Source organism: Anguilla rostrata, chromosome 18 (assembly GCF_018555375.3).
Source record: "Anguilla rostrata isolate EN2019 chromosome 18, ASM1855537v3, whole genome shotgun sequence".
Taxonomy (NCBI): domain Eukaryota; kingdom Metazoa; phylum Chordata; class Actinopteri; order Anguilliformes; family Anguillidae; genus Anguilla; species Anguilla rostrata.
The window spans coordinates 28,389,280-28,402,544 of record NC_057950.1 but is presented as its reverse complement, the minus strand read 5'-3'; the positions used below and the strand labels follow the sequence as shown (position 1 = coordinate 28,402,544).

The following is a 13,265-nucleotide window of genomic DNA, read 5'->3' as shown; positions in this document are numbered from 1 at the left end:
ACAGCGCTTTTAACAAAGGAGCTTTGTCACAAAGCAACTTTACAGAAAACCGGCCTCCGAAGAGTAAGCCTAGGGCAGTTCATTAGTTAACTTCTTTCTCCATACATCGTTTCATATTACACTCCGTACATTGGACGTTTGCATGTGTCAGCCATAGCCACCGCCTATTTGTTTTCCTGTGCGCCATGAGCTACGCACGGCAAATTGTGGTCACTCACTCACTCACTCACTCACTCACTCACTCACGGACGACCTTTCAGGGATGTTTTGTGGGACGCATGCGCAGGTGGTGCCAGCTAAAATGTGTCTGAGAAAGTGAGTTGCTCCGTGGGTCTGGACGGTTCCCTGCTTGTTTTTTTAACTAATTGGCTGATTAGCTGAATCAAATAGTCAGTCCATTAGAATTTTACTTCACTTGTGTAAAATTAGCTGACGTTGACTGACAGTATGGAGTTGCAGCTAGTTATATGTTTTGTTGAATTAAGTCAAATGCGCTATTTCTGATTATGGTGCTCACGAGCATTGATTGCTGTCTTCAGCACTTTACTTGGAGGTAGACGACGTGATGTGACTCGCTGGCACGCCTACGCCTGTGCCAAGTGTGTCCTGCAAAAATAGATTTTTGAAACTCGGTGGGAGTGCTCGGAATGATAAAAGGTTAATAAAATATAAAATGCTCATTTCAAACCATAGTGTCAGGTGTACAAACAGAATCTGTTGATAAAAAAGCATGGGTCCTTGTTCAGCAATTTAAAAATATGTAGCATAAATGTCCCCCACCCCCACTTCAAATTTGATTGTTGAATTCAGGCAGAAATTAAATGTGTACGCAGTAAAACGCCTGGTGTTTAGTTTACAGGCATTTAGCAGACACTCTTATCCAGAGCGATTTACATTGTATCCAATTATGCAGCTGGATATATACTGGAGCAATGCAGGTCAAGTACCCTACTTAAGGGTAGGCCTGCAACGACAGTGTCATACCGGGGAATCGAACCTGCAACCTTTAGGTTACAAGACCAACTCTTTAGCCATTATACTACACTGCCGCCCCTCAACTCAAGCAGATAACATTTGGTCCCACATTCCAGAGTGGGAGCTTCTCCTTCAGGACGCATTTCCAGCGGAGGAACAGATTGCCGTCGGAGCTGCGGGGGGGGGGGGGTCATGTTCCGTCGTCATTGCTGAGTCTGCGCTTCAGCGGGGATAACTAACTACTCAGGGATGCGCAAGAAATTACCCCACAGATGCGATTCCGGCAGATCTGCGCATTACATCTCAGAAATGGATGAGTGACTTAGGGGGGGAGTTCCAACGCAATCAGTGGGGACCCTGTGGAGACGCCTTCGGCCGCGCTGCTCTTTAAGTCCCACGCCGTCCTCGTTTCTTGCTCGTGTTCGCGGCGCTGGCCGTTAAACGCGAGCCGTTTGCAGTCAGCCGTGTGGCGCAGCGGTTAGGACCGGACCGCGCGGTCTCTGTGGCTGTGCAGACAGCCTCGGGCGCAGCGAGCGCGCGGGACCTGAAGCTGAACTGATGTGGCACTCCCCTGTTCTTCCCTGTCTCTCTCAAAATGAGAATTGCTTAAGTGACGCACGCACACACACGCTACTGCCATCTAGTGGATGATAGATGGCATCATCAGTAAGTGGACCAGTGCTCATGTGGTGTATGCCAAGAAAATGGTACAGGCCTGAATGATTGACCCCTACAGTGAGGGGGCCAACGGCTTAGTTATACTGTGGGGGGCATGGTTTGAGTCCACTTGTCCCCTTAGAGCAGTGGTGTCAAACTCGTTGCCATGGAGGGCCGTGTGTATGCAGGTTTTCATTCCAGCCTCAGATCTTGATTATATAATTAGTTAAATTATTTGCTGAATTAGGGATGCAGGTTTGTGCACAATGGTGACCCGACGTCTATGGTGACCCGCATTGTCTAAATAAAAATTTTCTTATATTCTGTGCTTCAATGCAGTTAAACGCATATGGCTGAATGAGTAATTGGACTCAATTAAGGCAGCATTAATTGGTTGGAATGAAAACCTGCATACACATGGCCCTCCATGGCACGAGTTTGACACCACTGCCTTAGAGGGAAAGGGTCACTGCAAATCAATACAAAGTTATTCTGAGTGATCACCTTTATCCTATGATGAAACATTTCTATCCTGATGGGAGTGGTCTCTTCCAGGATGCCAATGCCCCCATCCAGAGTATACAAGGGGGTCACTGAATGGTTTGATGGGTATAAAAATGATGTGAATCATATGCCATGGCCTTTGCAGTCACCAGATCTCAACCCAATTGAACACATACAGAAGATTTAGTATCAATGTGTTAGACAGTGCTCTCCACCACCAACATCAAAACACCAGATGAGGGAATATTTTTGGAAGAATGGTGTTCCATCCCTCCAGTAGAGTTCCAGAGACTTTTAGAATCTATGCCAAAGCCCATTGAACTGTTCTGGCAGCTCATGGTGACCCAATACCTTACTAAGACACTTTTTGTTGGTTTTTCCTGTAATTTGTCACCTGTCTAAACAGTTAATTGGTGTTCAATCTGTGGCTAATATATTGATCATAAAAATAAATAAATTTAAAAAAAGACATTTTTAAAAACTTTTATTCGAGTGGATCATTTACCTGAAGTACATTTTAGTGGATTTGTAGAAATGGCTCCTGATGATATTCATAATTATTTGAACAAATTTCCAAACTCCAAAATAGTCCAGGCCCCTTGAGCACACAATGCAACAGTTCAGCACATAATCTGAGTCAAGACATAGATGTAGCCTTGACTACAAAATAATTTTACAAAATGTTGGCAGAAATGAGCAGTTCCTAAAATAGTTAGATCACTACAAAACCCTCACAGACTTCATGGTCGTTCACAAGAACCCATCGATGTGACTCCATTAAATTAACCAGGTGTATTCACACTTTCACACAGTAAAATGTCCAGTGTTAATTCAACTCGAACAGTGTTCACTAAACTCTTAACAGATAACATTTGGTCCCACATTCCAGAGTGGAACCAAATGTTATCTGTTAAGAGTTGAATTGACACTGTTAGAGTTGAATTAACACTGGACATTTTACTGTAAACTAGTACAAATATCTAAAAGTATTTTTCGTCCAAGGCATATGGGCCTACATACTGCTTTTTAAGAATTAACCCTTTATTAATAATATTTGATACTACCATTATTTTAGCAGAGATATTATCTATCCAAAAAGTTAGTTCAGCTTTTCTTCCAATAGGAAAAATCATTAAAACCAACGAATAAAATATTTATTTTTGAATCGATTTTATACTACATTCTATATGAGCTGTCTATGGTCCTGACGCTAATGTCGATGCTGTCGTTCCGCTTTCCGCTGATACGGCGCGCTCTGCACGAGAGGGGGTGTGTCCACGGCGTTTCGGCGGTGCCTGTTGTGGAAATTCCCTTATTCTGCCATTATAAACGCGGTGTTTACAATTCAGACACAAGTCGGCAGCGGAGCACAGCGGTTGCAACGCATATGGAGCGTCCGGTAAATCACAATATGTAGGCAGGCTGGCAGCCGGAGAGAGCGGTGAAATCGCGCGGGGTTTAAATGGGAAACCTGATGGGTAGCTGGAGGTACAGGGACCCAAGCACGGTGGAGGAATGCGACTCGACCTGGGAGACAGACTCGGAAAGCGACGAGCCGCAGCCAGGAGAGGAAGACAGCGGGATATCGGAGTCCATCAGCCCGACAGATTCGGGGAAGTGTGCCGAGCAGTTGGTCTCTCCGCAGCAGGTATGTGTGAGGCAGCGCAGAATAGGTTCATGAAATCGAGAACTATCACAGGACGTGGAAAACAACCGTGGCTTAACAATCGAGCCGTCAACGAAGTCGCGTTGCACTCCGGAGAAGACTGCCGCTGTACGAGCTGCTTGTTAATACCAAATTATAACATTTGGGAAATATTTCACTTGTAACACGAATATTGATTCGCTGTCGCATGCCGGGTTTGTTGTTAGATTTATTGAACTTTAATCTATGTACCCTAATTGACTGAATTTAATGTTATGGCATCGTACGCTTTTTAATGGCATACAGGATTGTCATGGGCGGGATTGGAAAGAGGCTGTGTCCTATTTTAAACCATAATGCAACTGCAAAATATACACTTTGTCTATTTATAACAGTTCTATTTATACCAAAATATACAATTAGCATATTTAGGTCAAAATGTTTCGGTTGTGAAAACATGTTATCGTTATGTAGTGGGATCTTATGTTCTTCGCTCATTTCTGGTACGGCTTGTACCGCGTTAATTGTTGGTGTCATGTATTTCACACACTGTTAAATCCGCCAGTATTTCAGTTCCAGCGACTAACAATGGAGGCTTCAAATGTGCACGGCCCTTTGGCTTAGATTAGAATACAGTCACACTGAATAAATTCACGATGACAGCCGCCGATATAGGCTCCACGTGCCGTCTTCTCCTTCCTCTAACCGCACCCCCCATCTATCCTAACAATACGCAGTTGCGGAATTGAATGTGTCACAAAGTATTATATATACTGTACTTACTGTACAAGGTCGTACAGATAGGCTATTTATCTAGAAAAGATGACCTAATTCTTTATATCGGATGTATGCTCTTATACATCTAGGGAAGAGGGAGGCCCAAGTCAGTTTGTGGTACTTAAGTTAATGCGTTTTCTTATCGTTTTACAACAGGGGATGCACCTGGAGCATTACGACTGGTTGCTCCATGTAAATCGTGGAATTCAGACGCATCAGATAGTTTTGACGACTTTGACTTATCTCACCTTTCCTCCGGTATTCTTTTCCTGTTTTAGGGGACATAGTTGTCGAGCACGCATGGGAGTTATCTAACAACAAGGCCGTTGTGATACACAAATATGTGTTTTTTTCTAACCTCACTTGTGAATTCTGTTTTAGCTTGGCGACTCGCAGGAATCCACCGCTAAAATGAAACGGAGCTTTTACGCAGCCAAGGACTTGTACAAGTATCGCCACAACTACCCGGTAAGCCTTCCTTACCTTTACGTGTGCATTTGGGTTCTGCAGAAATATGAACTATCGGAGTGCTTTGAGTTCGAGCCCAAGACAGCCGGTCGCATCACTGGCAAATGCGTGAATGTGAAGTTTAAAATGTGAAGTTTTGTTAATGTGCATGTTGCTGTCCCACACGCAGCACATAACTGTATTAGAGTTGGTGTAACAGCGCCTGTCACGTGCACCAGATCATCGGAACATCATTTGTCAGCCCCTAGCAGTAGATCACGTGACCTTGCGTCACGCAGGAAGTAAACTGAGGTTTTGCTCATATCAGGGTTTGTATGTCCTGCAGAACTACAAGGAGCCCAGGCAGCCCACTGAGTACCGAAATCTGAGGTTCTACATGAACAAGATCCCCCTGGTCCCCGACGGTGAGCGCCTCGCTGCTTTCTTTCACTGTTTTCAGGTTAAATGTTTTTTGTTAAAAAATGTCACATAAAAATGTCCTGCCTCTGGCCCGCTGCATGCTGGGATAGACTCAAGCCCTCCCATCACCCAAACTAGGAATAGGCTGAAAGTTTCCATAACACTCACACCCCACACACACACACACACACACACACAACCTAGCATCTCCCCTGCCACAGGCTCCTATTGTAGCTTCATTGAGAATGGGAATTATGTTGATTAACAGATTTGTGGTTCAAACAGGAGTGTACACCCCAACTCTGTTCACCCCCCCACCCCACCCCACCCCTGTCCCACCCACCTGGCCCTGCATATTTGTATGGCCTGTTGACCCAACTTCTCTCAGTATTCTGACTGGCAGGGATCAGTACCAGCGGTGTGATTGGCAGGGATAAGTTAAAGTGTTCTGATTGGCAGGGACAGGTATCAGCATTGTGATTGGCAGGGACAGGTATCATCATTGTGATTGGCGGGAACAGGTACCAGTGTTGTGATTGGCAGGGCCAGGTACCAGTGTTGTGAATGACAGGGACAGGTGTCAGTGCTGTGATTGGCTGGGACAGGTATCAGTGTTGTGATTGGCAGGGATGGTTATCAGTGTTGTGATTGGCAGGGTCAGATATCAGTGTTGTGATTGGCAGGGACAAGTATTAGCATTGTGATTGGCAGGTATAGGTTTATGACTTTGAGTTCAGGTGCATTTCTGTTTGCCCAGACAAGTTCTCATGGAATAACTGTTGACCCGTATACTGTACATTGCTGTAATATTGGAGTTGTTATCATCTGATTTTGATGTAGACGATTCTGCAGTAAGAGAGTGTACAAGAAACAAAACTTAACATATAGTTACTAGTTTATACGAGAAAACATTGCTTGCACATTTGAATTCCATTTAAAAATATCTGTCCATGCTTGAAGGTAAAAAAATGTCATGTGAACTGCTGGTCTTCACACCAAGAAAATACCACTTCCTAACGGTCTGTAATTTGTGAGTAATATACTCTCAGTATATGATGTATGCTAGCAGGTACTCTTTATATCTTTCAGGCATTTACATTGAAGAAATTCTGAACAAATGGAGAGGAGACTATGAACAACTGGAGCACAACCACACGTACATCCAATGGTGAGCGTTGGGTTCGCAGGGTTTGATCGCCGCTTGCTTCCTGCGCTCCGCTGCGTGTGCGGAACGGGTGGTCTTCGTCCCGGCCTGCGCGTGGCCCGTCGGAGCTCCGCCCACTTCACAGAGTCAGACTCCTGCCTGAGCCGCAGGGGGTAAAACCTCGAGGTCACACCTCACAGTTAACCCTCCCCGTGGCACGGAACAGAACTTAAATATGTCTGCTTCTCCCTCTTCCCTGTCAGTGCCCGAGCATTTGCATAATATCGCTTAGCGACTTCACGGACGCGTGTGAAAATGTGCGAGCGGATTGGCTGCGTCTTTTTCTCTTTGTCTCTCCTCCTCTCCCGTCCTCTCTCCATATCCCCGGTGCGTGGGCTCTCTCCCTCTCTCTCTCTCTCTCTCTTTCTTTAAAAATGGAATGGGAAAGCGGGGTTTGAGGGGCGGCAGCCCGCTCCAGCGGGCAAAGCGCCAGCTGCTCGGCTGGCAGACAGGGTGGCAGCGGGCAGCGGAGATCAGAGAGGAAATCTGGGGCACGAGGAGCTTAGCTGCCCGCGCGAGGCACTGAGCAGAAGGGACACAGAACTGCCTCCGTCGCTTTCATAGCAGCTTCAGTCTCTTTCTCTCAGCCTCTCTCCCTCTCCATCCCTCTGTCCCTCTGTCCCTCTCTCTCTGCCTCCCTCTCTCTTCCCCCTCTCTCCCTCTCCATCCCTATGTCCCTTCTCCTCTCCTCCCCTCTCTCCCCTCTCTCTCTGCCCTCTCCTCTCCATCCCTATGTCCCTCTCCTGACTCTCTCCTCCCTCTCTCCCCCTCTCTCTCTGCCTCTCTCCCTCTCCATCCCTATGTCCCTTTCTCCCTGACTCTCTGCCTCCCTCTCTCTTCCCCCTCTCTCTCTGCCTCTCTCCCTCTCCATCCCTATGTCCCTCTCTCCCTGACTCTCTGCCTCCCTCTCTCTTCCCCCTCTCTCTCTCTGCCTCTCTCCCCCTCCACCCCTATGTCCCTCTCTCCTTCTCTCTCTGCCTCCCTCTCTCTTCCCCCTCTCTCTCTCTGCCTCTCTCCCTCTCCATCCGTATGTCCCTCTCTCCTTCTCTCTCTGCCTCCCTCTCTTTCCCCCTCTCTGCCTCTCTCCCTCTCCTCTCTCCCTTCTCTCTCAGCTCTCTCTCTTCTTTCCCCCTCTCCCCTCTCCTTCTCTCAGCCTCCCTTTCCTCTCCTCTGCCTCTCTCCTTATCCCCTCTCTCTCTTATCCCCCTCTGCTTCTCTCCCTCACTCTTCCCCCTCTCTCTCTCTACCTCTCTTCCTCTTTCCCTGTCTCTCTTTCTCTCCATCCCTCTGTCCCTCTCTCCCTCTGTCTGTCTCCCTCTCTGTCCCTCTCTCTCTCTCTCTTCCTCTCTCTCTCACTCTCTCTCTCTTTGAGCACTGAGCAGTGAAGCAGCTGCTGATGTTGCACAGATAAAGGAAAGCACAGGGATGTGTTTCCTGTGCTGAATGTGTGTGAGAGCTGAGTGATGAAATCTGGATCTGTGGTGGGGGGTCTGGGGCGGGGAGGGAGCTGTTGGGGTGGAGTGGTGGATGGGCTGTGGTGGGAGCTGTGGGGGGGTGCGTTGGGGGGGGCTGTGGGGGGGTGCAGTGGGGGGCTGTGGGTCTCACTGCCTCATTGGCTTCTTCCACAGGTTGTTCCCACTGCGAGAGCAAGGCCTGAATTTCTATGCCCAGGAGCTAACTCAGGTTGAGATTAAGGTAGGCTGCCTGTGACATGGATCCTCACTGCATGCAGGAATACATGTGCCCCAGTGGTCTGAAGGCCTCAGCAGGCCCCGCTGGTCAGGCTGGCCTGTGGTCTGCAGGGCTCAGCAGGCCCCGCTGGTCAGGCTGGCCTGTGGTCTGAAGGCCTCAGCAGGCCTCGCTGGTCAGGCTGGCCTGTGGTCTGCAGGGCTCAGCAGGCCTCGCTGGTCAGGCTGGCCTGTGGTGTGATGCTGTGACCCCATTATGTAGCTCCTCCATCTGTGGCTGAAAGCTCACCCGTTTCCGTTTCCTGTGGGGTGCAGGAGTTCCAGAGCACCAGGGAGGCCAAGCGACGCTTTCTGCTGGCGTACACCGTCATGCTGGACTTCTTCGGCATCGCGCTCCTCGACAAGAACGGCAACGTGAGCAGGGCCCCCAACTGGCAAGACCGCTTCCAGCACCTCAACGAGTGAGTCACCCCCGTGCCACACAGTCCGGGTCACCCCCAGCTTTGCTCACGGGTGCGGGCTGCCGCTGGTGCGGGCCGACTCAGAGAGGGGCACAGACACACAGCACAGGGAGTCTGCACAGGGTGTAGACCCAGGCCCAATGACTGCCTGACTGCGCAGTTGTCTGTCCTCCTGTGTAGTGCTAGGAGACCTTGCCAGGATATTAAACCACAATGAAACCACTTCTTCACAATATTACTCCCAACTCAGTGAGCAGTATACTCTCAGTATACTCTCAGCATACTCGCAATATACTCTGTATGCTCTCAATATACTCTCAGCATACTCTCAATATACTCTCAGTATACTCTGAATATAGTCTCAGTATATTCTCAATATACTCTCAGTATACTCTGAATATGCTCTGTATACTCTCAGTATACTCTCAATATACTCTCAGTATACTATCAATATACTCTCAGCATACTCTCAATATATTTTCAGTATACTCTCAATATACTCTCAGTGTACTCTGAGTGTGTGAATCATGATTAAACTGTCCCTCTGTCCTGCTGGTTATGTGACTTTCTGTGGTGGTACATTAATCTCAGAAATTCATGAGCTGACTAAATTGATTCTTTATTTTTTTTTATCTGATCAGGGCTGGATTTGCCTAAAATTCTTATGCCTACATGGTTTATATCCTTGCCAGTTTTATCTCATTGTTTTAAAAAACAAAAAAAAAAACACTGGTCATATTCCACCAGGTCACATGGTCAGTGTCGCTGTGTATCTTCTATAAGAGCTTAAACACTGGTCATATTCCACCAGGTCACATGGTCAGTGTCGCTGTGTATTTTCTATAAGAGCTCAAACACTGGTCATATTCCACCAGGTCACATGGTCAGTGTCGCTGTGTATCTTCTATAAGAGCTTAAACACTGGTCATATTCCACCAGGTCACATGGTCAGAGTCACTGTGTATCTTCTATAAGACCTCAAACACTGGTCATATTCGACCAGGTCACATGGTCAGAGTCGCTGTGTATCTTCTATAAGAGCTTAAACACTGGTCATATTCCACCAGGTCACATGGTCAGAATCACTGTGTATCTTCTATAAGACCTCAAACACTGGTCATATTCCACCAGGTCACATGGTCAGAGTCGCTGTGTATCTTCTATAAGAGCTTAAACACTGGTCATATTCCACCAGGTCACATGGTCAGGAACTCTCCTGGACCAAAGCCATGTGTTCTGTTCATATATTGACTGAAGTAATTATATACTTAATAGCCATATTCAAGTCATGCATGTAATATGTAATGATAATAATAATAATAATAATAATAATAATAATGATAATAATAATAATAATAATAATAATAAGAAGAAGAAGAAGAAGAAGAAGAAAACACAAAAGAATAGTGAATGATATGAAGCATTGAGCAAAATAAGATTAGGGTTTCCATGGGGAACAGAAGGATGAGAGAATAACGGCCTGGAGAGTGTTTGCAGATGCACACATTTTTAGACGGCTGTTGAAGTCTCTTAATAAGTCTCATTGTCCTCGCAGCAGGTGATCCAGAGAGACGTGATAAAGAGCGGGTTATCTCTCCTTTAAGTCTAAATACGGGTGGGGTGGGGGAAGTAGTCCCTGTATTCATTAAGAGACCCACGCTACGGTTACAGCATGAGGCAGGAGAGTTTAATATGCGGATGCTCACTGGAAAGGAAAGCCAGAGTGGAGCTCTCTGTAGGAGCAGAGAAGAGGCACATTTACTCCCCAGGGGGCGAGGAGATTTCCCTTAATGTGATTGGATCTGAAATAATTCTGTTTCAGACTCAGATGAGAGGGTGAGGCGCTGCTTCTGCAGGCTGTGCAGAACACGCACACGCGTTGGAATCCCCAAACTCGCCTGTGCTTTCTCAGGCCAAGTGCTGTGGATGCTTTCATCTCAGGAGAGCCAGTCCCCAGTCCTGAAGGGTTCCTTTCTGTCTGCTGCTGATTTAGCCCTTAGAGACAAGGTGTGTGGAGTAGCCAATCAGTGACCTAAATGAATCACTGAAAACTAAAAACCAGCAGACAGTTTGCCACCCAGATTGGAATATGACCCCTGTTTTCTGTGTGATATTGCTGCAAGTCTCTGAGTTCTGTAACTGTGCTATACTAGAATGGTGGTGTTGAGTCTGGAATGGTGGTGTTGAGTCTGAGTCTGGAATGGTGGTGTTGAGTCTGAGTCTGGAATGGTGGTGTTGAGTCTGTAATGGTGGTATTGAGTCTGGAATGGTGTTGTTGAGTCTGTAATGGTGGTATTGAGTCTGTAACGGTGGTGTTGAGTCTGGAATGGTGGTTGTTGAGTCTGGAATGGTGGTGTTGAAGCTGGAATGGTGGTATTGAGTCTGTAACAGTGGTATTGAGTCTGGAATGGTGGTGTTGAGTCTGTAATGGTGGTATTGAGTCTGTCATGGTGGTGTTGAGGCTGGAATGGTGGTGTTGAGTCTGTAATGGTGGTATTGAGTCTGTAATGGTGGTGTTGAGTCTGGAATGGTGGTGTTGAGTCTGTAATGGTGGTATTGAGTCTGTAATGGTGGTGTTGAGTCTGTAATGGTGGTATTGAGTCTGTAATGGTGGTGTTGAGTCTGTAATGGTGGTGTTGAGTTAATGGTGGTATTGATGCTGATGAGTGCGTTTCTTTGCTCAGGTCTCAGCACAACTACCTGCGCATCACACGCATCCTGAAGAGCCTGGGGGAGCTGGGGTTCGAGAGCTTCAAGCCTCCGCTGGTGCGCCTCCTGCTGGAGGAGGCGCTGGTGGAGGGCACCCTGCCCAACATGCTCCACAGCGCGCTGGAGTACTTTGTTTACACGCTGCGGGACCGCGCCCAGAGGAGGGAGCTGCTCCGATTCGCCCAGCAGCACTACCAGCCCCCCGAGAACTTCATCTGGGGGCCCCCCAGGAGGAAGAGGGGGCCCGCGGCCGTCAAACCCGGCGCCGAGCAGGACAAGAGCACCGCCAAAACCAGGTCCGCCAAGGAGGATGCTGGGAAGGGCCCCGCCTCCCCGGAGACAGAGGGAGTCCAGGGAGAAGCGGAGGAGGAGGAGGAGGAGGAGGAGGAGGAAGGTAGCCTGGGGGCGTGGAACGCGCGGAAAAGGGAGGAACATTCCGCCAAATGCTCGCCAGAAGGAAAGGGGGAGGGGAAAAGCCAGGGAGACAGGAAGGAGCACGCAGACCCCGCCCCCCTGTAAGCCAGGAACGCTCAGGATTCTGGGATTGGGAGTGTGAATCTCCCGTAGCAATACCATCCCACGCCTTGCCCCCCAACACCCCCACCCCGCCCCCTTCTTTAGGAACACCTCTACGTGCCCAGTGTCTAGGAGTTAAAGTGTTGATAACCTCTAATAACCTTTTAGCTGTAGTTCTTACCTGAATCCACCTTGTCCGCTAAGGAACATTAGCACACAGAATGGTGATGGGGTGCCTGAGTGTACACCCCCTGTGTTGAGTATTGCACCTTTGACTATACTGTCTTCCATTATAGAGATGTTTGTCACGGTTTCAGCGTTGGTATATTTGCAAGCTGCTATGTAACCCCACGACCTCCGTCAAATGCCTTGTGCTTTATGGGTTTTCCACCCCCTCCATTTCTTTAGCGGCTTCTTATAGATACATGTAGTGGTGAACCTTGAAGTATAATCGTCAGGTATTGGTCGTCTGCCAGATAGAACAGTTCACCTGAGTCTGTGCATTTGTGGGAGTGTAAGTTTTCTAAAATATGGAAGTGCCTCCTTTTTATATGTGTCACGTTTGAGTACAAATACTGGAGCCTAGCTGCCTGACCCATTTTAATGGGGTTGAGCCGAAATGGCGGGTCGTCTTTCTTTTTACTCCTGTTCTTCCGAGATTATTCAAGTATCAGAGGAGGAGGAGCTGCTCCTGTCCTTCAGAACCGTGCCGTGCTAAACGAAGGCTCTCCCTCCTCACCCGTGGGCACAGCAGCTGGGAGTGAGTCCCACGGTGCCCACGTCCTGCCTGTTTCAGGGGAATGTGAGTGTGCCAGGTTGCCCATGTCCTGCCTGTTTCAGGGGGATGTGAGTGTGCCAGGGTGCCCACGTCCTGCCTGTTTCAGGGGGATGTGAGTGTGCCAGGTGCTCACGTCCTGTCTCGTTTCAAAGGGGAGTGAGTGTGCTCAGGGGTGCCGACGCTCTCCTTTCAGGGGGCATGGGAGTGAGTCCCAGGTGCCCACGTCCTGCCTGTTTCAGGGGGATGTGAGTGTGCCAGGTGCCCAGTCCTGCCTGTTTCAGGGGATGTGAGTGTGCCAGGGTGCCCACGTCCTGCCTGTTTCAGGGGATGTGAGTGTGCCAGGGTGCCCACGTCCTGCCTGTTTCAGGGGATGTGAGTGTGCCAGGGTGCCCACGTCCTGCCTGTTTCAGGGTGATGTGAGTGTGCCAAGGTGCCCACGTCCTGCCTGTTTCAGGGGGATGTGAGTGTGCCAGGGTGCCCACGT

General features: G+C 48.3%; 1 protein-coding gene across 1 annotated transcript; it reads left to right on the top strand.

Moving 5' to 3' along the window:
• The first annotated feature begins 3,418 nt into the window (after positions 1-3,418).
• On the top strand, positions 3,419-12,897 carry ogfrl1 (opioid growth factor receptor-like 1). Its single transcript, XM_064317575.1, has 7 exons — positions 3,419-3,784; positions 4,940-5,026; positions 5,352-5,430; positions 6,515-6,593; positions 8,258-8,324; positions 8,633-8,778; positions 11,463-12,897. The coding sequence occupies exons 1-7, from the start codon at positions 3,599-3,601 to the stop codon at positions 12,004-12,006; spliced, it is 1,188 nt and encodes a 395-aa protein (XP_064173645.1). The 5' UTR covers positions 3,419-3,598; the 3' UTR covers positions 12,007-12,897.
• Positions 12,898-13,265: the final 368 nt, after the last annotated feature.